The sequence below is a fragment of the Corvus moneduloides genome, chromosome 19 (assembly GCF_009650955.1).
Source record: "Corvus moneduloides isolate bCorMon1 chromosome 19, bCorMon1.pri, whole genome shotgun sequence".
Lineage (NCBI taxonomy): Eukaryota > Metazoa > Chordata > Aves > Passeriformes > Corvidae > Corvus > Corvus moneduloides.
The window spans coordinates 3,326,510-3,350,597 of NC_045494.1; the positions used below are offsets into that span (position 1 = coordinate 3,326,510).

Here is a 24,088-nt window from a genome sequence, read left to right on the forward strand (position 1 = left end):
CCTGAACTGGCACATCCTCCTCTTTCATGAGCTCAGTTTAGCCCCATATGATTACAAGAGGGTATTTCATTTTAAATAAAATCTCTAACTTCCATTCACATGTGTGCCTTTGTTGTTCCGTGAGTCAGAGCCGCTTGGGGAGGCTGCGAAAGGCTCTGCACATTTATTTATTTTAGGCTTTCGCACAGCATGTGGGTGCTGGGTTAAAAATAATGTGGCACCTCTCCTTGCGCTTCCTCCCAAGCAGCGGATCCAGGCAGAGGGATGTGCAGGGGAAACAGCAAATGGAGCTGCAGCTCCAACAATCCACGGAGTTAATTCCTTTCATTCAGTCATGGTACAAGCAGGATGAGAAAACCCCCCGGAGAGAGAAGAAAGGCTGGTGTTCTTTGGCGCTGTGAGTTTTATGTCTTTCCCTGTTTGCAGTGTTTGAAAAATAAAACAATAATGCTGCTGGGATAATAAGCAGAAGTTGTGCTGAACTCTTGCCCTACACCACAGGACCTGGCTGGAGCAGCCCATCCCACCTGCACAAGAGCCATGGGTGTTGCAGGTGTGGATCCCAAAGCCAAGCTGCTGATGCCAGTTTTGCTGCCCTCTGTGAAATACTCCACAAACACCATCCATGAGAAACAAAAATCTCAAAAGTCTCCCTGAGCAAGTGGTTCCCAGCCTCTGGAAGCCACCCCGTGGGTTTCCTGAGTGTTGTGCTGGGGCTGCTCTGCATCTCTGCCGTGCTCCGGCGTCTCCCCGAGCCTCCCCCCGGCCCAGCTGCCCACGAAATGACAAAAAATAGCAAGAGCCGAGGCAGCTGGCATGGAGCATCTGTCACCTCCCACACAAGTCACAGCAGCTCCAGCATCCCGGCTTGTTGCACTTACCTGCTCACTCTCCTCTTTCCTCGGGCAAACACTGCAACTGCTGGCTGAGGCAGACCTCCCCTCCCTGTGCCTAAGGTCTTCTCACAGCCCGGTGTGCAGGTAAAGTTGCTCAGTAGCTGTTGTCTAACACCGGGTCAGAGCCATGGGTGGGCTCAGGAGTGGCTGCCCTTTGCTGGGTGGATTTGCTGTCCTAATAAGTCAGCATGGAGCAAATTTGAGGGAGTAGGAGGGGAGGCAAACCTGAGGTTTCCTACCAGCTGGTGGCCCAAGCTGACAGGACCAGACCTTTTATTTCATAATAACCTGAGTGCCTTCGAAGTGGCTTCTGTTGAAAGGGAAAAGCATCCCTGCAGATGTCACCTGTCAGAATCAATCTCTTGTAGCTGAAATGAGCTGGGCCCACCACCCCCCATTGCACTGCTGACAGCCCAGGGAGAGCTGTTGTAACGAATCACTTCTGTTCTTAGCCACTATTGAAGCTCAAATCCCTCCTCAATAATAAGGTTTGACCTTGGGTGCATCCTAAAAGCTGCTGCTGAGGTGTCCATGGAGCTTCAAGCTTCCACACTGATTTGAGTGCGGTACTAAAGGCTGCTGCAGTGGCACAGGCTGGCAGAGCTGCTCTGGCTGGAGAGGGCAGAGCTGCTCTGGCTGGAGAGTCCAGCCCTGCAGAGTCTGGCACAGCTGTGGAACACCCTGTGATGGGCAAGATCCCACCCAGCTTCACTTGCCCCACATGTGGCTGTGGAGAAGGATCCACTGGAGGAAAGAGCCCAGAAGAAAGAGTGAAAAGTGGGGAAGGAAAAGTGATGTTGCCAGCCGGTGTTACGTGAAACAATAAACCAGAACAGCTATTGCAGGTTTTGGCAAAGTCCTGCCCCAAGTTTGGGGGGATGCTGAGAAGATGTAAAGTACTGATTGTCCTGTCTGGGACAGCCATGCCAAGTTTCTGTCCAAGAGAAGCATTTTCCACTTCACTGGTTTTTCCCATCATCAGGGAAATAACGCTATGGGGAGGAATTCTGCTAAGAGCTGCTAATGAGGTAGGAGAGTTTAGCTGTTCTGCTGGGGTTTTGGGAGGCAACACTGGTGCTCTCCTTCATCCTGGCCCTGTAATGCCTGTGGGAAATGCTCCTGGTGTGACTGTGGGCATTGTGCACGTGCTTTGCCAGGGCAGAAGTTGCTGTATGGGACAAGCAGCAGCAGAAAACCCACCTGAGTGTTTCAGTGCAAATACATTTGCATAGAAGCAATGGGGAGCGGAAGCTCAAAATGTGTATTTATAATTGATTATATGCATGGCTGCTGGGGGCCTCTCACACTGTAATGGTTAATTATGTCACTGTGGGAGCCGTAGCTTCATTTGTGTTGTATTCAAATAACCCTGCCCAGAGCCCAGGCAGCAACAGAGCAGGTTGTCTGTCTGGAGAAAAATGAAGGTCTTCTTTGTTTGGGGTTTTTTTAACAATATAGAGAAAAGGAAAATGATGAGCAGCCAATTACTGTGTTAAAACCATCTACCCTGACAGCACATCCGGTCCTAACAAGCCGCCTGTAACTTTGTGATTTTATTGGTAATTCCTGCTCATGATCTCCATCCCAGGGAAGCCTCTGTCCCCTTGGAGTCCCAGGGGGTATTGCCCCCTTGGCTGCCTTTTCCAGTACAGAACCCATTCTGCTGACCAAATCCCTGCTTTGTCCTTACTGTCAAACCCCCAAGGGATTTGCTGCTTTAAATTATTCCTCAAATGTGAATAAGAGCCCAGGAAAACATGCTGAATTCACTATAATTGAAGTATTGCTGTAACTTTGTGTGAAAGAACTTACCTGGTGCAATCCCTCAAGGACAAATAACCAGAAACCTCCTACTGGGAGACAGTTTTATACCAGTCTGGACCTGGAACTTGCCTATTTTTGGCTCTACCATGTTCTGGTTGAAGAAATCGAAACTTCCACATCTGCATCAGCTTCTGTTCTTTCTGTAAATCAACAGAGCTCAACAAGCCTGAGCACATGGCTCCATTGATTCCAAACAAGCCACCCAACAACACCTCCTCCGCATCTCATATCTCACTTTATTTTGAGTTCTTCTATTTAAAGCAGTCATGTTTTGCTAACTGGGGCCACCTCAGCAAAGATGCAGCAGGTTTTAGCCAGAAAACTGGGAGCTAGGGACCGTGGCTTGTGTGCAAAGCCCTGCAGAGATTGAGCTCTCCCTGCAGAAATTTCCTCGCAATCTCGAGCTCCAGGTGCTGGGATGGTGTCCATGAGCTCCCTGGGCCCCGCTCCTGGGCTGGCACCTCCTGCAGCAGGAGCTGCCCACATGGTGTGTGACCCTTTTCTTGTCCTTCCCACGGTATCCAAGGAAGTGTCCCATTGCTGGACACCTCCATGGAGCTGCATCCTTTTTCTTAGCTCAGCCTCTCATCTTCTATGTGTTTTGGCTGAATCACTCAGCCTGGCTGGGGTTTCCAGAGCCCACAATATCTGCCCATGTCCCTCTCTCCTTTAGCCCTGGCTCTCTCCCTGCCATGGTCCCAGCCCTGCCAAGCTGCCTTTCTCCAGCACATTGGCTTGCTGCCCTCCAACCCTTCCCGCCGTCTGCTGTGTCCTTAGCTGTGGATTTGACACTGGTGGCTGGAGCCAGTTTTCCCTTCCCCAGCTCCCAAAGGAGTCATGTCCTGGGAAGGGCAGCCCACCCAGCACTCGGAGCAGAGTTTTCCAGGTGTGGGGTGCAGAGGGGCTGGGGGTGCAGGGAAGGGAGGAGGAACAGAGGGGCAGGAGCAAGGCTGGCTGCCACCCCTGCCCCAGTGGTGAATGGGAGCCACCAGCTCAGGGACTGGGGACAGATGGGTGGAAGCAGAAGAAGGGAAAGGAGGAAAAAAACGTGGAATAGAGGGAAAGTGGGGAAATAAAGGAAAAGGGTGAAAGGAGAGGCAGGAACGGGGGAAGGAGGGAGAGAGGGAGGTGAGCGGGGGGTGGGGGGGAGAGAGAAAGAAGGGGTGGATGGACGGGGAGGGAAGAAGGGGAGGATGGAGAAAGGGAAGGAGGGATGAAGGGAGGGAGGGAACGGGGACATGGAGGGGAGGGAGAGGTGGGCTGGCCCCGCCGGCGCCATGTGATGCCCTCTCCTCCCCGGGCTCTCCCGGCGCGGCGCGGAGCGGAGCGGAGCATCCCCGGGGCCGCCGGCCGCGTCCCGCAGCGGAGCAGCGCCCGCGGGGCCGGTGAGTGCCGGGACCGGGATGGGGAGGGGAAGGCTGGGGCTCCTTCCCGTGTCCGGGCCAGGCTGCCCCAGGAACGGGGGGAAACGGTCCAGGAGGTGGCTTCGTGGAGGTTCTGAATTGAATGTAAACCCCTGAAAGTTTAAAGCCGAGGGAAGAGGGATCTGGGTGCGGAGGCGCAGGGCTCAGGGCAGGTATCCCTGTGCTTTCCGTATTCCCCTTGGAGTGGGAACCGGCCGGGGGGGCGGCGCGGGCACCGCCCCGGGCAGCATCCGCCGCATCCCCAGCACGGTCCCGGAGCGCAGCGAACCCCGGCAGGCGCAGCCGGACCCGGCGAGGTGCCCAGGTGAGGTGCCCGTGTGCCCTGCCCGTGTGCCCTGCCTGGGGACCGGCACCACTCGGGCGGCGGCGTTTGGCTTCGCCCGATTCCTGACGGAAGCACCTTAGCACGAGGAAGCCGGAAAATCCCGGCGCTTCATCCCTGGGCTTTTCCCCTCCAGGCTGCTCAAACAGAGGCCATCTCTTGGGCACTGAGAGCATCCCCGTCCTCAGCGGCGAGTTTTGAACGTTTTGCTGAGGAGTGGATGTGTATTTTTCCCAGGGAATATAAAATCTGCGGGCAGTCAGGCTGTGAATGTTTTCCAGTGTAGCAAACCCCTTGGAGAGGGGAGTGTGAATTGAGCGAGGCTATCTGAGAAAAACCCGACCTGGTTCTTAAGTGAAGTAAAGTGCCGGGGGGGTGAGGGGAAAGGCTGGATCATGTGTTATCATATGAACAGGGAACGGGGACATGGAGCCTGTCCTCACTCCTGCACGCGCTCCTTATTCACAGCCTGGGGAAGGTGACGAAATGTGAAATGTGGTGGTTCAGTCGCCGCGGCGAGCAGGGAGGGTCTGACACGTCCTTTGGCTCTTGATTAATTGCCGGGCATTTCATAAAACTTCATCAGCCCCTGACGCGGGATGCTTTTTGCAGCTCTTAGGGTTGGGGCTTCCAGGCACGGAGCAGCAGGAGCTCCTCAGGGGTGCCCGGGGATCGGGTCTGACCTCGGCACCGCTGTCAGCACTGTGTCCCTTGTATCCCCCAAATCCCCCTGGGGGAGAGGAGGCCTCGTCGGAGCTCGTCGGTGCCTGCATGGTCCAGGTGAGACTTTGGAAGGGGCAGCGAGAATGGTGCATTCCCTGAAGATAGCACTGCTTCATCAAGACCACTGCAAAGGACTATTTCAGCTAAAAAAGAGCATTTCTGCTGAGTTTCCTGCAGCAGCAGGGAGTGCTGGTGGCATGACCCAGGCTGGCAGCTTTGCTGGAGGAGCATTCCCATGTTTCCATCACTGCTGCCCTTTGCTTTCACAAGTGCCTCGTGTCTGGGCTCCTTTCAGAGGCTCCTCTGCCGCTGTTTTAGAAGCACATTTCAGTCTGTCACGCCGTGACCCGGGTAAAAAGCCAAAGGGCAGGAGACTGGCTCCCAGCAGCCCATCCTGTGCCATCACACCTTCCCCTCAGGCTGCTCCATGTGACATCCAGGGGACAGAAATGCCCCTGTGTGGGGGTTTCTCCGATCCCTTGCTGTGTTCTTGTAGCTGTTGAATATATTCATTGAGCTGAATGAATTCCCACCTGGCAGCATCCATAGCACAGCTTTTGCAGCTTCAGCTTTATTTATGGAGAGGGGCGGGAATATGAAATACAAAAGAGAAATAATGCACAAGCCTGCAGAGATTTCAATGGTATCAGCGAACTGTGCAAGGCTGGAGTGAGAACCGGGAGCTTTTCCTAAATCGGCTGGGAAGATTCAAACCCCCGGGTTTAACATGGCATTTTTAAAATAACATTTGACCTAGACCCCATCATCTAGTTATCCAGGGATCTTAATCTCACTGAAATTAAAGAGAGTTTGGGTTCTAGGTGTGTTCTAGAAAGATGGAGTCAGGGTCACACCGATTTTTAAAGATGTATAGTCACAACTTCAGGTATTTGTAGTAAAATATTTACTGGCAAAATGTAGTTTGTCAAAGGACAACACGCATGCTATCAACAGGCTCAGGAAATGGGTTGTTACAGATGAGTAGAATTTGTGTGGGGTCGTTTAGGAAGACAGGAATTACAGTTTTTCTGTTATTAATGAGGGAGATATCATTGCTTATCAGTGAAAACCCTCGTTAGAGCAGTGTCAAGGCTGCACCAAGGGCATTATTGGAGCAGCACAGCAGATGCACCCACTGACCCAGGATGACTTCTGGATAATTCATTTTCCCACCCAGTGCCCATCCAGTGCTGCTTGGTGACATCCCCATCGGCAGGGAGCAGACTCAGGTCTGCCAGGGCAGGACCTGGCTCACTCTCAAAACCCTACAGGTGGCCCTGGCTTCTTCCTGGGAGACATGAAATGATTATGACAGATGTTCCTTCTCCCTGCAGCAGCTCTGGCTGGGAATATCAGGTCGGATGTAGGTGGCAGGAGAGGTGCTGGTGGGTGGGTGCCACAGGAACAAGAACCTGGTGGTACAAAGGGAATGGCAGAGGAGTGCAGGCAGAGACAAGGTACACACAGCCAGGCCAAGTTTCACCTGGGTATAGATGTTGGCCTGGGGGAAGGATGGAGAAGAGTGAGACCAAGTCCATTTCCTGCCTGTTCCCACAGACTTTCCCAGGATGTGGCTGCACTTCCCTGTGCTGAGCAGGACAGCTGAGCCCATGGTCTCCTGACCAGCTCATGGTGCCTGTGCCTGTTCTCAGGCTGCTCCATGTCATGCATGGGTTTTCCTGCCCTGTCTGCTGGGACGTTTACTGTTAAATACTGGAATTGGTAACAAATCTTGCTAAAATCTGGGTGGTAGAAAGTTTAATGCCTCCAGTGATGTATAAATATTTGTTAGGTACATTAATATTCCTGATTATTAAGCCCAACAAGCTGCACAAAGCAAAGACCTTTCCTATGTGAAAATGGGACCAAACTTTATTGGCTGCTCAGCATCAGACCTGAGGAGTTGTGCTTGAAGACATCACCAACAGCTTCCATGGAGCTGTGTCCCAAAATGCTTGAGCAAAGCCAGATGCAGCAGCTGCTGGCTTTGGTCACTGGGTTTAGTGGCAGCCACAAGTGTCACCAGGCTATGAAGTCGTTTGCAGGAGGTGTGGATGACACAGCCCTTGTGCGCTTTCTTTATGCCATCATTTCACCGCTCAAGGCTTTGCAGTACAACCGGTTCCTAAGCAGGGAAGAGGGAGTGCAATCTCCTGGCTAACAAGGCACTGCTCCCTGCTATCCATCATCTTTAATCACACCAAGGGCACATTGGGCAGGCTGCACGGTCTCTGCAGCCGTGGCCAGCACGTGCAGCCTGCTCAGTGTGCCACTTGTCTGCAGCCCTCAGTGCTCGGAGAGCCCAGGGCCCTCAGGGGATTTCTGCCTTTCTCTCATTTATCACTCTGAAAATGTTCGTAAAACCCCTCCAGCTGCCAGCACTGGCAAGAAGAGTGGGAGTGGAGGAAGAGCTGTGGTTTCCTGTCTCCCCAGCTCAGGTACCCACTGACACAGGGGAGTGCAAGAGCCTTAATTAGCTCTTGATGCTATTGTTACCTCCCAGCATGCTTAATTTAGCTCAAGCTGGCATGCGCTGATCGTTCAGGGGAAAAGAAGGAACCGAGGGTGTTGGCCCCTCTCTGCTGAGCAGCCTCAGCTCCTGAGCCTGGGCTTTACCTGGGGCTTTTCGTAGACCTTCTGCCGCAATAAAAGTTTATAGCCCAGACACATTTCATGCACAGCTCTTGAGGTGCTTACACTGAATTTGGGGGCTCTGCTCACACCCACTTCCGTTTAAAATAACATCAATATCTTACAGAAGAGGTGCTTGACTACTTCAATCATTACCCGCCTTGCTGCTGGAAGGACACAGAAACCTTGAAAAGCTGCAAGAAAGAGGATTATTCTCCCCTTTTAATCTACAAGGCTATTGTAGGACTTTGTGCCAACTTAAATGATACTTGGAAGTGAAAAAGGACCGGCTATTAAAGCCTTAATAGCCCACCAGAGCAGCTCAACCTCGGTGCTGCAGTGAATGGATGTGCACAGCTGAGCCAGCTGCTCTCCGTTATCCCTGGGTCTGTCCCAGAGGAGAGCAGAGGGAAGCACAATGCTGCAGCCTGAACAGGGTCACTGGATCGCTGGGTTACTGCAGTTCATGTGTTTGGGATCTAAAGCACGAGCCATAATGTACCTCACGCAGAGGTTAATGGGAAGGCACCACTCCCATGGCAGCGAGATTTCTGCAGCTCCTCTAGCACAGTCCCCAGCTGGTTTGCTTTGCAGCATTAGATATTTCCCTCTTTTATTTGGCTTTTGCAGCTCTTTGTAGGGTATTGAAACCAGCAGTTTGACTCAGGTCCCTGACTGTGAACATTCTAACACACTGTGAGTAGGAGAATTCTGTGTCAGATTTGGAGGAGAGAGAGGACATTGGGAAGGGCTCTGCAAAGGACACGGCTCAGCTATTGTTAGGGTTGTAAACTTTGAACAGAATATATATAGGTTAGACCTGGAGAGCTGGACCTGGGGGTGTGGGCAATACTGCAAGCTCAGAGCTTTAGCTCCTGTTTCCCTCTTGAGAAATGCACTTTGTGTAATGCTTTTCTACAACACCCCAGGGTAGGAGCTGCTAGCACATGAATGCAGAGACCTGCCTGCCATCTGCCTGTCCCTGTGTCCCAGCTCCCTGCAGCCCTCCTGCGAGTCGGTCAGAGGGGGAGAGCTGAGGCTGTGCCCTCTCTTCAGGTCCTGCCTGTTTCCAAAGCCATCCCCGTTCCAGCTCCTCCCAGACCATCCAGCAGCTGAAGCATCCATCAAGGACCCTCATCCTTACAGCTGATCTGCCAGAACTGCTCTTCCCACCTTAAGCCCCATCACAGGGGCTCCACTTGCCAAAGCATCACTTCCGCTGGGGTTAACGAAGGTAAGAGCCTGAAACACCAAGGAAAAAGGAGACACGTGGGTGGGATGGGTTCTATAAAAGTTTTATGGGGGATATCTGTGGATCCAGAAGGACCACGTGAATGAGACTGACTGTACACACATGGGCTGTGCCAGCAGCGTGTGAACCAGGACCATCAGGGCTGTTTGGTCCATGATTTTATTTGCTGGAAGTTGCTGGCTTCATCCAAAGCCATTAGTGTGAAAGAACTGGAGCAGAGCCATCACTCCAGCAAGTGCAGCAGTGTGGCAGAGGTGGCCTGTTTGGGAAAGGGTCTGGTGTGAGCGCTGGGGTGGGAAATAAATCTCATTTGCTGCTCCTTTGACCTTGGGAATATCATTTGATCTCCTTATACTTGGTGCTGGAGCTGAGGTGGGCTCAGTTATCAGTAACAACTCTCTCTGCAAACCTGACCCAGGCAAAAGGTCAGGGTTTGAGCAGTCCACAGCAAAAAGGCTGGTGTGGGATAAAGAAGGAGAGGGAAGTGGGTCAGCCTTGGGGATTCAAGTTATTCTCTACAGCATATCCATCACTCTTGCGGTGCCATAGCAGGATTTTTTCACCAAACTGTAAAAAATAACTGGCAAGAAATGAAGCACAGGAAGTGCTAGGGAAAAGAGGACTTCTCAGAAAAATTATGTAAGACAAGTTTAAGAGAGAAAATCCCAAGTAATCTCATTACCAAAACCAGTCAGCGGTGAGCCTTGCAGTGTGTGAGCTCACACATCGTTTCTTACTGATTATTTATCAGGTGTTCCTTTTGTGTGATGACAAGCACAAAATTAATAGGTTTGTTATTGCTGTGGCTCAATCTAGGCTTAAATAACTCATAACCAGCCTCCTTTTTATTCATTTGTTTACTTTTAAACCCTCCCTGGAGAGCCTGTGAGCCCAGTGTGCCCATTGATCCAGCGCTGCCGTGTCTATCCGTCAGTAATGGCAGCGCCGCGCTGCTGCTCCCAGCTGAGGGGAAGCTTTCAGCCCAGTATTGATCCCTTTGAAGTTTGTTTGCTTGTAGTCACAGTTACAAGCCCTTGTTCAAACTGCCATGAGATGGGCTGTTTTATTTCTTAATATCAGGCTAAACCTCCTCCACATCAAAAGGATTTATTTCTTAATTTTTCCAACAAGTATTTTCTCTCTCAGAAACTGAGCTGACATTTCTGTGTGACACTAATGCAGCTCTTAAAGCTGCCTGGTGTATTTCTGTCTCCACATGTGCCAGTGGAGGTGGTAGGTGCCAGCAGCCCAGGACAGGGCACCTGGGAACGCTGTGGAACAGCTCCAACCCATATCCTCTGCGGAAATTTCCTTCTCAACGTACCAGTGCAGGATTCACTGCTTTTCCCTGCAGCCATCCCTGCTCTCTTCAGCTACTCTATGGAACCAGAGCAGCCCTGTGTTTCTCTCCCGCCTGCAGCACACCTTTTCCAAGCTTCAGAAAGGACTGTTCCTTCCCAAGCAGTAATTCCAAAACCAAAACTATCCTTCCCGGTTGCCCGGTTTTCCAGGTCAGGTTTGTGGAGCTGCTTCTCCTGCAATCCCAGATGGAGCCGTGGGTGCTGCCCTCACCATCTCCTCCTCTTCCTCTCCTCAGCTGTGGTTAAAGTCATCTCCCCATGTGCTCCTCACACCAGTCCAACTCTCTCTGCCAACCCACAGAGCACCAGTTCAGCTGGGCTCAGGCTGCATCCTGCACACCCCATTTTGGAACTGAAGCATTTGCACCCTTTGGGTGCTCCATGAGCTCATTGGGATCATTCTATTTCACCAGGGTTATTAACAACCAAATCAGCCTTTTCTGGATTTGCACCTGAGGGAGCCAGGGTGAGTTGTGCTGTCTGAAGGAGAGAGTGCAGTGGTGGCCTCGGCACAGTCCTGCCTGCCTGAGCACTGCCAGCTCTGAGAAGTTTTGTTCTGAAAGAGCTGCTCTCCTTGACCTATTTTATTTTTTTTGCCCATATCCATGGCCTGTGTTGTGTCCTGAGAAAGGGATCACACTGCTCGAAGGCCCTTTATTTTTAGCCAGCCCAATTTCTTGTTGCAGCTTAGTGGGGGCTGGTCCTTTCAGTTCAGCTCCATCACAGCTCACGCTCTCCTGCATTTGATTGCTCCTACCCAGGTCCCTGATGTTCTTTGTACATCCATTGCTTACTCGGTGGGTTTCCTACTCCCCTTTCACCAGCTTCATTCCTTCTCCTTTATGTTCTGCTCAGCCTCTCCCACTACTCCAGATCCATGGCTGAATCTCTGATTTCCTTTGGCCCTTGGCTTGCAGCATGGACCAGGCATCCACAGCCACAGGCCACCAGGCTTGTCCTGGATCTCAGCACCCCTCCACAAACAAACCCTTCCCTCCCATCTGCTCTGATAACCTTGGCAGTGCTTCTCTTCCTCCCAAATGTCAGGAAATTGGAAATGATGCCACATAAAAATCAATGGCTTGGCCCTGCTCTTTCTGCCTTTACCCAGGGCAGGAGGGAGCTGCTGTTTTCTGGTGAGCTCAGAGCAGTGATTTATTGATGTGACCCTTCCTGTCCAGGCAGTTGACCAGTAATATATTCATTTTTATCAGCCCATCCATGTAACCTAGAGCAGCGGTTTGTGCTTGGCATTAGGTCACAGATGTGGGCTCAGAAATCTGGCCAGGATATTTTCTTTCTGTGACTGTGCAGCAATAGGTAAGGACTTACTCCTAGATCTGGGTGAACTGTGTTAGAAACAATACTCATTTCATTTCCCAAAGGGTTCAGGCCTAGCAAGGGCCATGTGCAGCTTCCATCAGAAACTGTTTCTCCAAGGCAAGGAGAAATTCATTATAAGGACAGCAGATTACATTGCAGACCGCCCTTATTATTCTCCGGACTACTACCAGAAGGCACAGTGTGATCGAAGGAGCAGGAACAGTTCTAAGGTTCTATTTCTTGGAAATCTTTGGGGCTCAATTAATTTAATTTAAAATCCAGCTCCTGTTGGAAACCAAACAGCCATAGGAAGCATAACACAATTGATAAAGGTCATTGTGAACTAAATCCTTCCTGATAATCAAGCCAGCTCCTGTTGTTGTCCTTGAAAAACCTTTCACTTGGGAACCCTGTGAATTCTCCAGGCATTGGACCTGGGGAAGGTTTGTTTCAAGCAGACATTCTGCACCATCCCTGCCCCTGTCACAACAGGCTGGATGCTATGTGCCAGCGAGGCAGTAATAGGCATCAGTCTCTAATGTATCCGTGATTTCATGGAGATTGAAGTGTGAGAGGAAAAAGGAATGAGGCAATTGAGAGGTGCAGCTCTGACGCCCGACCCCTGCCCCTGCTGCTCGTGTCACACCAACAGAAATGAGACCAAATGGGTCTATTTTCCAGTGCCTGATGTTGGTGGACAACAAATCACAGGAAATACTTCATTATTTCCCTCTGAGTGGCTTTATCTGGACCTTCACATACTCCCTACTATGATTTTTGGCTCATTATTAACGAAAATGTGCAGGGAAGATGGTTGTTGATGATACATGAGCCAAGAATAGATTCCAGTTCCTTTTACCATTTTGGCACCAAAATGCCAAGAGGGATGAGACACCCTGTAGTAAATGCTGTTCATTTTGAGGCAGCAACTAGAAAATATGGCTCTGGCTGAGCTAGGGAAAAGAATGGATGAGCCAGAGGATCTGTGTTTTGGCTGTTTGATTGCTGAATCCAAAGGGAATCTATAGAGATGGGAAATGGCATATTTCCTGGAAATGGCAGGTGCAGGGCTGATGCGCTTCTCTGCCCCATAACCACCAGTTTCTTCTTTAGCTGCTGCCTCCTAATTCTTCAGGGAAAAAAGAATCTGAGCATCCTCTCAGCACTTCATTCCTTGCTCCCCTAGCAGGGAGGTATTCCTCCTGGGAACACATCCTACTTTTCTTTAGCTGAGGGAAGCATTAAATAACAACACTGAAAATGAGGCTGGTTAGCAAAGCCAAAGGTGGAGGGAAAGCTTGCAGGACTGTGAGCTGGAGCACTTGCTTGGGCTGTCTGGAGACAGCAATCCCCTTCCTGTAGGCTGGAACCTTCTGGGAAAAGGCAAAGTGTGAACACAGGAAGAGCCAAATCCTTAATTTCATATGGAAGAGAATTGTCAAAGCTGTTGCAGCCTTGAGAGTGCAAGTACATCTGCTTCCTACCAAGATGTACTTGCCTGCTTTGGACTTGGGGTCAGATGCAATAATTAAAGACTCTCTCTCCCTCTCTCACTCAAGAATTTGATTCTCTTCCAGCAGCATTCCCTGCTCTTCTCTCTTATTGCTGCCCAGAGCAGTGAGCTGGAGGGGCACACAGACCTTGGATGTTACATCTGTTCAGTAAGTGCCATTCTTTGGACTCCACAGTAACTACAAGTTTCCTTAATGTTAATCGAAATGAAACTGCTGCAAATCCAGCCCAGGACAGGTGTGGGGAGCTGTGGATTTGGGAGACAGAAGTGCTGGGGATGGGCACTGCAAGAGCTCAGACCTCCCCAGAGTGCTGGAGCAGCAAGAAACCTCTCTCAGCATCATCTATTCGCTTACATCATGAGGGAATTATAGTACAACATTATCCTTGGAGGCTTTCAGGTGTAAAAGTACAAACTGTGAGGACTTTTGACATCTCTGAGTGTCACTGTAAGCAAGTGAGAATTAATGTATTTGCATCTGAGGCACTAGAAAAAATCACCCTCATCCAGTCTGCTCGGCTGTGTTGGAACAGGGAGTTGTGATCTCCTGAGCCAGGCAGAATTTGTGTCTGTGATTTAATCACTAAACCCACCACCTTTACTGCAGTGATAACAGCAACAGTACTTCTCTTCCAAACAGTCTGTTCACCAAGGGAACACAGGAGTGATGGAGCCACTCTTGAGGGTGTGAAACAAAGCTAGTGCAGTTCTAAAGGGAGCCCAAGGAAGATGCAGCCTGCTTCTCGAGTCAGTAGCTTTTGTTGTCTAGCTGGATTTAGATTTTTTTTCTTTATTTCTTGCAGTGCTGAATAGCAGCAAAATGTGCCTTGGAAAATATACATGACACGGCACTTACCTGTGATTCATTCTGCCTTTATAACAGCAGTCAGCAGCACTATCTGCTCCTTGCTTCTCCACACAAGACCATCTCTCACACATCTTTTTCCTTCTTGCTCTTATCCCTTTAATCTTTTGTTGCTGTGGTTTCCCCCCCCCCCCCCCCCCATACTAATTTAACTTTTTCTCCACTGCACCAAGATCTCTGATTTCTGGTGCTATTTTATCAGTCTGCAGGGCATCATAGGAACTGCTAATTTCCTCAAAGTAGCAAATGTGCAATAAAATAATAACAATAAAAAAGAGATGACATACATAAGTGACATGGGGGTGAGGGAAGTTTCTCCTGTAATGTTTGCCCAAGGCCTGGCTGCAGCTCTCTGTCCCCATTTCCCCATCTCTCTCCAAAGCACAAGGTGGGAGTGAGTAGGGAGGGTACTGGCAGCTCTGGCAAGAGCAATAAAAAAAGAGGCAGATTATTATGTCATGCCACTCTGCTTCGGGTTGTTTGATGATGTCATAAACACAGCATGGCTTTTGCAAAATTAGCATGATCTCCTAGTGGGTAGATCTACCCTGGAAGTGGAAAAATGGCAATGTTGGAGGGGAGTGGGATGGTGATGGGAGCTGCTCAGGGTTGGGGGATGGCCTAGCAGTTATGAGCAGCTTTGTTGATCCCTGAGTGCGGTGTCCGTGATCCTCAGCAGCTCCTGTGCCGGGGACTGGCAGCGCTTGATAAGGCTCTGAGCATAGATAAGTTGCTGCGGTTCAGCTCCGTCCTTGGGGGGATCAGTGCCAGCTCTGGCTCGAGCAGCAGGAATTCACCTGCAGCAAATCCAACACAAGCCAAGGAGCTGCTCCCGGCCTGTCCATGCTGTGCCATTCCCACATCCCAAGCCGCGGGTCGGCGCGGGGCGGCAGTCGGGTGGGATTTGGTTCAAACTCTCCGTCTGTCAGTGATTGTTCTAATGGCTCCTTTCAGCTCAGCCTACACAAGCAATTCAGGGCAGAGCTTTGGCACCCCTGCTCCCCGTGCCGAGGGCTCCTCCCGTGTCCCGCAGCTGCTCCCAGGCCCTCGATGCTGTTGGGAATGAGCGCCTGCAGCAGGAAGGCGCTGACCCTGCTCAGCAGCGTGTTCGCCGTCTGCGGCCTCGGCCTCCTGGGCATCTCCGTCAGCACTGATTACTGGCTCTACCTGGAGGAGGGCATCGTCCAGCCCCAAAACCAGACAGCCGAGATCAAGCTGTCGCTGCACTCAGGGCTCTGGAGGGTCTGCTTTCTGGCAGGTATGGTCTCCCAGCCAAAAACATCCCCTTGGTTTGTTGTGTGTCAGTGCCAGTTAGCAGGAAAGGGGCAAGAAAAAGGGGATTTTTAGAGGCTTCACCCATCTCTGCTTCCAAACTCAGGCACAACCTTTGGCAAGCAATATCATTGCCTCATGCCCAACTTTAACAGTCATGCAGCTCCTTTAACAGTCCAAAGCATAAATGTGCCTTTGCATACAGGCTTTGGTGAGTTTGCTGCTGCCCTGCCAGACCCCCTGCCCTGTTCCAGAGCTGCAGCCATGATGCCTTGGGCAGCAGCTAAAAACTTTCCATTTCATCCCTGCAAAATTTAGATTCAGGTCAGCTGGACCATTCCCTCTGTCTGTGCCAAGTTTGATGAAGCAACTTGGCTTGAATAGAAGTTGAATAGAACCCAAAGGGAATGGGAATCTCAGCGTGACCAATCTGAAATGTCACAAAGTTTCAACCGCTTTGGAAAAGTCAGGGGAGAAGTGAGGAGCTCTGATATCGCCCCTGGGGTGACCTTTAACCCTCTGGCTTCAGGATTCACATTTTTATCTGTCTGCCGCAGGTGAGGAGCGTGGCCGGTGCTTCACCATCGAATATGTGATGCCCATGAACATCCAGCTGACATCTGAATCCACAATCAATGTCCTGAGTAAGTGGTTTGGTGGGGTTCCACCCTTTACATCCTGCAAAGCACTAAGGGGTCACTAAGGAACCTCCCCAAGAAATCCCATTTGTGTCCTTGCCAAAGAAGCTCTGAGTTCCTCGACAGTGCTGCCACGCAAGGATGCAACTACATTTTTTACTATGGGAATTACCCAGTGTGCTCCTAAGCTTTTGGGGACATCCCTTTCTAATGGCAGGATGCCCATGGAGGCTCTAAGCTGTACAATTTCACTGTCACTGGCTATTCAGCACTAATGTTCATCGCAGTGTTTGGCTTTTTAGTCTCCTCTCCATAATTTGCAGCTGTTTTTATTCCCTAGCAATTTTGCCCATTATATCGCAAGACGAATTAAGGATGGAGTGTCACAACTCTCATGATGAATTCTGCAGTCATTTCTGATTTAATAAACAGAAGTGTTCTGCAAACACTTAACCAGTGAAGCTAGAGAAAAATGCAGGTTCTGATGGTTTCCTATGCAACACTCCACACAGGAACCCTCAGAAATGCAAACACCATGGAGGTGAGACACTGCCACAGTGCCCAGAGATTCTGTGGATGCTCCATCCCTGGAAGTGTTCAAGGCCAGGTTGGATGGGGCCTGGAGCAACCTGGGACAATGGAAGGTGTCCCTGCCATGGCAGAGAGTTGGAACGTAAGGTCCCTTCCAACCCAAACCATTCTATGATTCCATAATTCTATGTTTTACTCAGCTCATTAGCAAGGAGAGAAACCCAGACAGAACATGGTCCGAGCAGGAGAGCTGGAGCCCTCTCACCCAGCTAAGCCCATTTCTTGCACTATTTAGGGAATACTAACCTGTTTTCACTTCCCTCTGCTCCTCTCTCCACAGAGATGATCCGCTCAGCCACCCCCTTCCCTCTGGTCAGCCTCTTCTTCATGTTCATCGGCTTCATCCTGAGCAACATTGGCCACATCCGGCCTCACAGGACCATCCTCGCCTTCGTCTCAGGGATATTCTTCATCCTGTCAGGTGAGCTTTGCAAGCCAGGTTTTTTCCTGACAGCCCTTGAGCATGGAGCTCATTTGCTTCGGTAGCTGCTGGTGCTCTCCTAAGCTGCCCTGGTGACTCTTTGTTGGAGTCATCACTCCCAGCTCAGCCCCACAGCCTGATCAGCCTTTGTGGGATGGATGCAGAGCTCATTTGTGGAAATGAGGGGAAAGGCCCCCACCACTCGTGCAGGAGCAGGTGCTGGGGAAGAGGATGCTTCTCGTGGAACATCAGTCACAGGAGAGATCTGCAACTTCAAACTGCTCAGTTGGGCTGTGTCTACATGAGAAAAGCGAATGTTTTATTTATGGTGTTGTGCGAATGCTAAACAAATAGCTGTGACAGCTGAGCTTTGAAGCAGCTCCTACTGGAGCCAGCTCCCTCCTCCCAGTGCACACAGACTTCCCTGAACAGGGAATGTTTGACTGGAATGAGAGGAGTGCCCTGGGTTAGTGCAGCAGGAGTGCAGCTCCTTTACCCAGCCATTACAAGCACACTCCCACAATTTTTTTACTTTCCCCCAAAAGTCAGGCCTTCAAGAAGGTGCTTCTTCAGTAGCTTCATCCCTGATGTGTTCACCACTGTCCTTCTCCAGGTCTGTCACTGGTGGTGGGGCTGGTCCTCTACATATCCAGCATTAATGACGAGATGCTCAACAGGACCAAGGACTCGGAGTCATTCTTCAATTACAAATATGGGTGGTCCTTTGCCTTCTCTGCCATCTCGTTCCTTCTCACAGAGGTACCGCATCCCTGCAACAAGTGCATCCCATTCCCAGGGGTGGGCAGACTGAGGCTTTTTGGCAAAAAGAGGGCTCAGATGGGGTTTAAGGGAGGGCTGTGAGGGCAGAGGGGTAATGCATAGCATGAAGGGGACGTATGGGGGGACAGACCCACTCTGGAGCACTAGTGGGGCATTTGATCACAATTTGATGCTGAGCATGAAAAGCAGAGGAGGAGATGTGGTTGTGCCACATTATTTACTGCACAGATCCAAGGCATGGGGCAGGGAAGTAATGGCCCTCGGGTGCTTTTGAGCATCAGCAGCAGTGCAAAAAAAGGCAAATTCTATTTTGTCCTGTTTGGGTGGTGGTGCAGAAGGCAGCCATGGGCAGGGAGGGCCTCAGGCCGTGTCTCTGTCCCGCAGAGTGCCGGGGTGATGTCTGTGTACCTGTTCATGAAGCGCTACACGGCCGAGGACCTCTACCGACCCCACCCTGGCTTCTACCGGCCCCGCTTGAGCAACTGCTCTGACTACTCAGGGCAGTTCCTGCACCCAGACACATGGGGACGGGGCCGCAGCCCCTCGGACATCTCCAGCGAGGCGTCCCTGCAGATGAACAGTAACTACCCAGCCCTGCTCAAGTGCCCCGACTATGACCAGATGTCCTCGTCCCCCTGCTGAGCCCCGCCAGCCCCGCGCCCACTCCGATGGTCGCCACATCCCGACTCCGTTTGTCTTTTTTTAGGCCACTCTTTCAGGCCAATTCTCTATTTATAGGAGCGTAAATATAACCAGAGAGATTGGTTATATAACCAGTAGTGTAACCTAGAGAATTGGGATATATCCCTTTCTTTGTTTTTTGGGTTGTTTTATTCCTCCCTGCATAACTAAGAATCTCTCCAAAGTCCTCTTCTCTCAGCTCATCCTGCTGAGCAAACAGCAGTTCTGCCTGGGGGATAAATCCAGGGCTGGACTCGAGAGCAGGAAAAAGAAAATAGAGTAGAACTAAGGAAAAAACGGTGTATTTTTTTGGTGTAGATAGGTAGGCTGCTACAGTTTGTGTATTCAACTGTATCATTGAATTCTGTATTTACTGGCCTGAGTGCCAGCAGGCATAAAAGATTCGTATAACTTTCCAAGAAGTAACCAGCATTAGAAAAATAGAAATTTCATCTCGACCGAACACTTACTGATTGGTATCTCTCACTGCTGGATATCACTTCCAACCAGGCTGGAATGGGAAATAGCCATCCTTCGATGAGATCTCATCAGGCTTGGACATGAGCAGGTTGTTGTTCCTCTGTGGCCACTTGCAAACTGTTGCTTAAAAATCCCATGTTAGACTGGAGGCACCCTGGGGTGCTGAGCTTCAGGGGTGGCTCCAGCACCCAAATTTCCTCTGCCATCCTACAGACAGGAGGTCTGAAGTGTCAATGGGAGAATTTCAGTGCAGCATTGAGTGGAAAACAACCTACAGCTTTCCCATGGGAAACATTAAGTGAAGGATTTAGGAAAAATTGTGGCCAGAAGTTATTTCAGTGAAAGGCAAGATCCCAAACTGGTGTAAAGTGATGTAGCTGAGATCAATGATACAAGTCCACTGCTGCAAAGTAGTTGGCTTATATTACATTTTGGCAAGAAAAATGGTATTTTTGCTGCTTTTGTGTGTGTGTACATAAACTTTATTTTGAGGTTTTAAGTTTTAAAATTTCATTTGATGCTTTGGCATTTTGGCCCTAGCCAGCTGCCAGGGGAGAGCATCACTGGTGGAAAACAAAGGGCAGGGAAGGAAAAAGCTGTGATCCCTTGTGTGAGCCCCAGCTTGTCGCCTTGCAGGAGAAAGAGCTTTGTCCAAACTTTATTTCTGTTCTTGTTATTTTAAACCATTCTGAAAATTTCCCTTCTGCAAAACAAAACTGTCTGGGGATTCGTAGTATATTTGAGCTTGTTTTGTCTTACTGTTAATTAAAAGAAATAGAATATACACAGTTTTAACCTCATTTGTAGCACACTGTGTAATGAATGTTGCACCTCTTCGTTGTTATTATTTAATATTATTATCTATTATTTGCTATTAAATATTTATTATATATAAACTCCTCCAAAGTAGGGGCCAAGTCCTGGTGCAGCACCACTGTTTGCATCCATTGTAACACCCATTCCACAGGACATCGCTGCAGGAGTATATCCAGCCAGCTCTGGAACAGGATTATTCCTCCCCAGTTCCTCCAGATAAGCAAGTAATGCATCTCTAGTTATATCTGGGTAGACTCCTGATTTGTAAAATTTTAAAATCAGGGCATCTTTTTGTAGACACAGTTCTATTTACCCTCAGTTTCTGTATGACCCACAAACATGACCCTCTCACTTAAGTCCCTGTTTTTAAGTGACAGGTTGGCTGCTGGGAAGGTTCAAGCACTAAAGCACAACCCAGCCCCACCATCGAGAAACAAATCTGCTGTCCCTTACCTGGCCCAGACTGATAAACCATCAGCTTTTCATCAGGATCTCCATATTCAGTGTGAATTTGGCTCCAAAAAAGCACTGGAGTTCACAAGCAATCATTTTGAGTTTCCCAGGGCCTGGTCTGGTTTGCTGGGCTTGATGCTGGTGATTTTTGGTGGCTCAAAGGCTATTGCCTCTGCATGTTGCCCTTGATGGATCCTTATATTCTCAGTCCTTCTTGGGAGGGAGATGTTTAGGATCACCAAAACTGCTGATGCCCAGAGGCACAAGGGCTCTCCCATGGCCACACTCCTGCACACTGGGGAGTGATCTTGTGGATTAATCCTGTGCAGTATCATGAGATGTCCCTGTCCACAAGTGGAATTTTCCTTTGCACTGATTAAACACAGAATTATTCATTTTATAAATTAAAATGTTTGCCTATACAAGTAGGAGAAATTAGAAAAACTTCATGGCTTCCTCAAGGCCCCAGAAGGTTTAGCAGAGTCTAGGGGTGAATTAGAAAAGTAATTATTTTAATTCATTGGACAGATTCATTGAAGAGATTCTCATCATGTGGCTGCTTTGTGAGCCTGGGAGTTCACACATTCACTTAGTGAGCACAAGTGCAGGACTGCCAGAAGAAATCTGTTAAAATAAATGTTTGCTGCTAGTTCAGTAAATGCATATTTTGGGTAGGAAAATGTGGTATTTGCAAAGCATCAGCAGCAATGGTTGTGCCTCTGGGTGCTGTTCTGTCCCTCCCAAAGTGCCTGGTGTGGCAGCAGCTCTCTATATGGATGGCTGTGGGCCTCTTAATGCAGTTAGCACACCTTCATGGACTGTGGAGAAACTTTTCCAGAGCCTTTGATCCTGGTAGACGTGACCTGGGTGAGGAGCTGGGGAGAGCCCAGCCACCTGCCAGGCCCACCTGTCCCAAGAACCACCCTGGAGCCGCAGTTCTCCAAGCAATAACTGCTTAGTAAATACATGCAGCACCCCCTTAGGACACCTATTAATAATTTTATCACCTCTTCCAGCATGGTTTCACCCCACATCTTTCCTTCTTCATGAATAACACTCAGTCACCTCCTTCAGTCTTTCTCCTGCCCACTTCAGTGATGGCCTTTCACGGTGTTCTGTGTCTGGTGCTTTGACTGCAAATAAAGAAAAAGTGGAGTTTGAGGGTAAGCTACCAATTAAATTAGAGGTTTTACCCCTATGAGTCCTTAAATTCACCCCATGGGATGAGCCAAGCCTCCCCCAGACCCGTGGGAAGGTGACTGTTGTCTGACACTGCACAGAAAATGGTTTGCGCTTAGAAGCAAAAAAATCTTGTTTTGCATGAATGACTAACTGGTGTCAGAGTGTGTCTGCACATAGCTGTGTCTCCTTTAACTACAGTGTGAAAGCCAGTTACTGGGGTTAAGGGTTAAATAAAGCCTGAACCAGGTGTAGTTCCCTGCTCCAGGTGCTGCTCAGGCCTGCAGCAGGTAAAGCATTTCTGTCCCTGCCATCAGCCTCCCACACACACACCTCCCTCAGCCTGGGTGTCCTGTGGATCCACAGCAAGGGGATGGATGGATGGATGGATGGATGGTGACTGAGGAAATGGCATGTGGGAGGTGAGTGAACCCCCAGCTCAGGGGAGGCTGGTTGAAGAGGTGGATGCTCTGAGATCTTCTCAGGGAACTCCCAGGAGCCACCCTCCCCCTCTGTGTTTGGGGTTTTTAAATCAAATCCCCTTCCTGTAAGCCCATAGAGGCATTTTGTGGTCTGTATCTCCTGAGACATGAAAGCTCCTCTGCCAGCATCCCCAGGACTCTTCTCATTCCCCCTTACACCACAACACTCCCATGGCCCCAGGTGCGATGCAGCCCTGGTGGGAACAATTTTCCCATTAGTAGTGTCCTGAAAACCCTTACTGAACCATGGGGTGTGGATGCAAGAGGTTCATTAAAGACCAATCACGAGCAGTAATGAAGTGGCCAAGAATAATAAGGTTGTGCTGGGTCTTATTCTCCTGCAGTTGCTGCTGGAGCAGCTTGAAGCTCCAGAGCCCTTTCTTGCAAAGTGAAAAGAATACAATTATATCTAAAAATTAACACATAGGTGCAGATGACCTGCCCTCCAGTGCTGCTCCCCTTGCAGCTACAGTGGCAGTGGGTACGAGGAGCCTCTGGGAAGGTTCAGGTGAGGCAGGAGACTCTGTGGAACCCCCCTCAGGGCAGGGATGCAGACTAAGAGCCCGGCTGAGCTGGTGAAGCTGCTGGTGTGGTAAGATGAGGTTTGGGCAGATATTTTGGGGCAAGCTGGTGCTGCTCTTGCCCAGGAGTGGGGCATGGAGCTGTTGATCAAGTAGGCAGGGGGAGAGCAAATCCTTCTGCTGGGGAAGCCCCAGATGAACTCTGCTGTTGCATCATCTGGACACAGGGTTGAAGACCTGTGCCCTTTATCATCTTTGAGCAGACAGGACCCAAAGGTATTTTATTAGGGTGCTTTCCAGGTACACACCACTGTGGCAGGATGAGGAGCTGACTTGGTGTACACAGCGTGGGGGTTTCTAGCTCACAGTGTTCTGCTCTCAAGTCCTTGTATTGCATTATTAATACTATTTGTCAAGGTTGTGTATTCATTTTCCCAAATGTGAGTTGGCCCCATGGGCTATTCAAGGTGTGCTAAGAAATTAGTCGTATTCCTCCCTGCTGATAGCTTGTTAGCTGGGCAAAGCTGGTGTGCTTGTGCCGGGCATGCTGTGTGAGCAGGCAGAATATTCACCTGAGTAAATATTCCTCCACTAATGAGAAGTAGCTGAGAGATGCTTATTTTCTTCTTCTTCCTTCCTCATGGGATTTATTTATTTACTTCTTACTTTTTTCCCCAAATTGACAGTCAAACCTACCTAGAAAAAACAGCTTTTTTCCTTCTTGTTTTCCTTGTCCAGTTTTGGGGTCTTGGTAGGGTCTCCTTCACCCCACTGCAGCACCCTTTGCTCCACCAGCTCTTTGTGCCCAAGAACCACAGCAGCTCTTTAACTCTTCTTTCTGCAAACTGGCTGCACCACAGCTGTCCTGGACAGAGGCAAGGTGTGACTCCTGGGCAGGGAGCGGGGTGTCCCCAGGGTGTCCCCAATGCCCCAGCTGCTCCGTGGGTGCCACCATGGCTGGGATGCTCCACTGACCTTTCCTGTGTGCACGGCAGGGTTTCTGTCTATAGCTATTGTGTAGATGTCAAATCCCAGCCTGTTCCCATGGATACAGTAGAATGTAGAGTGAGAAGAGCTGCCTCGTTGCTTTATCTTCATGTAGGGTTTTATATACCTCAGATTTTGGGTTCTGGTGGCCTCAGTGGGCAGTGGCTATAAAGGGCAGGAGGTGGCTGCAACAATTGCCCTGTGTGTCTTTAATTGCAAGCCAGTCTCCCAGATGTAACCCCTCTTTTCACACCACTTTATCTTCAAATCTCTGGTCAATTCGGTCTTTGTGGAAGCAAGATTCTTTTTCATTACTATTACAATTTGTAACACAGGAAAGCACTATTTCCACAAAAAAAAAAAAATTAGCCTCTACTGTGTTGCCAGATTCTATCCCAAGGGCTGGATTTGATGAATAGATTGACTCTAACTGGATATTTTCATGTCTTGAGCAGTTTGCACCGTGATGTTCTGAGGACTCTGTCCAGCGCTTTTAATCAAACCACCTCGGAACTCCCCAAGCCTCATCCCTCTCTCCATTTCCGGTGAAAGGAGAAGTATTCACACAGAAACTGTGATTAATATGCCTTGAAAATACGCAGCACCAGCAGTCAAGGTTATTCCCCAAAAGGCCATCACTTTTGTCACCGGCT

General features: G+C 49.8%; 1 protein-coding gene across 8 annotated transcripts; it reads left to right on the plus strand.

Moving 5' to 3' along the window:
* Positions 1–3,977: 3,977 nt before the first annotated feature.
* On the plus strand, positions 3,978–21,427 carry CACNG5 (calcium voltage-gated channel auxiliary subunit gamma 5). Of its 8 annotated transcripts, none has more exons than XM_032128931.1 (8): positions 3,978–4,105; positions 5,079–5,246; positions 8,750–9,054; positions 15,089–15,392; positions 15,964–16,050; positions 16,916–17,056; positions 17,670–17,815; positions 18,221–21,427. In XM_032128931.1, the coding sequence occupies exons 4-8, from the start codon at positions 15,185–15,187 to the stop codon at positions 18,476–18,478; spliced, it is 840 nt and encodes a 279-aa protein (XP_031984822.1). In that variant the 5' UTR covers positions 3,978–4,105; positions 5,079–5,246; positions 8,750–9,054; positions 15,089–15,184; the 3' UTR covers positions 18,479–21,427. The 8 variants fall into 8 exon arrangements, with proteins under 8 accessions (XP_031984822.1, XP_031984824.1, XP_031984825.1 ...); XM_032128933.1 differs by having other exon boundaries at positions 8,877–9,054; XM_032128934.1 differs by lacking the exon at positions 5,079–5,246 and adding an exon at positions 13,334–13,417.
* The last annotated feature ends 2,661 nt before the right edge of the window (positions 21,428–24,088 follow it).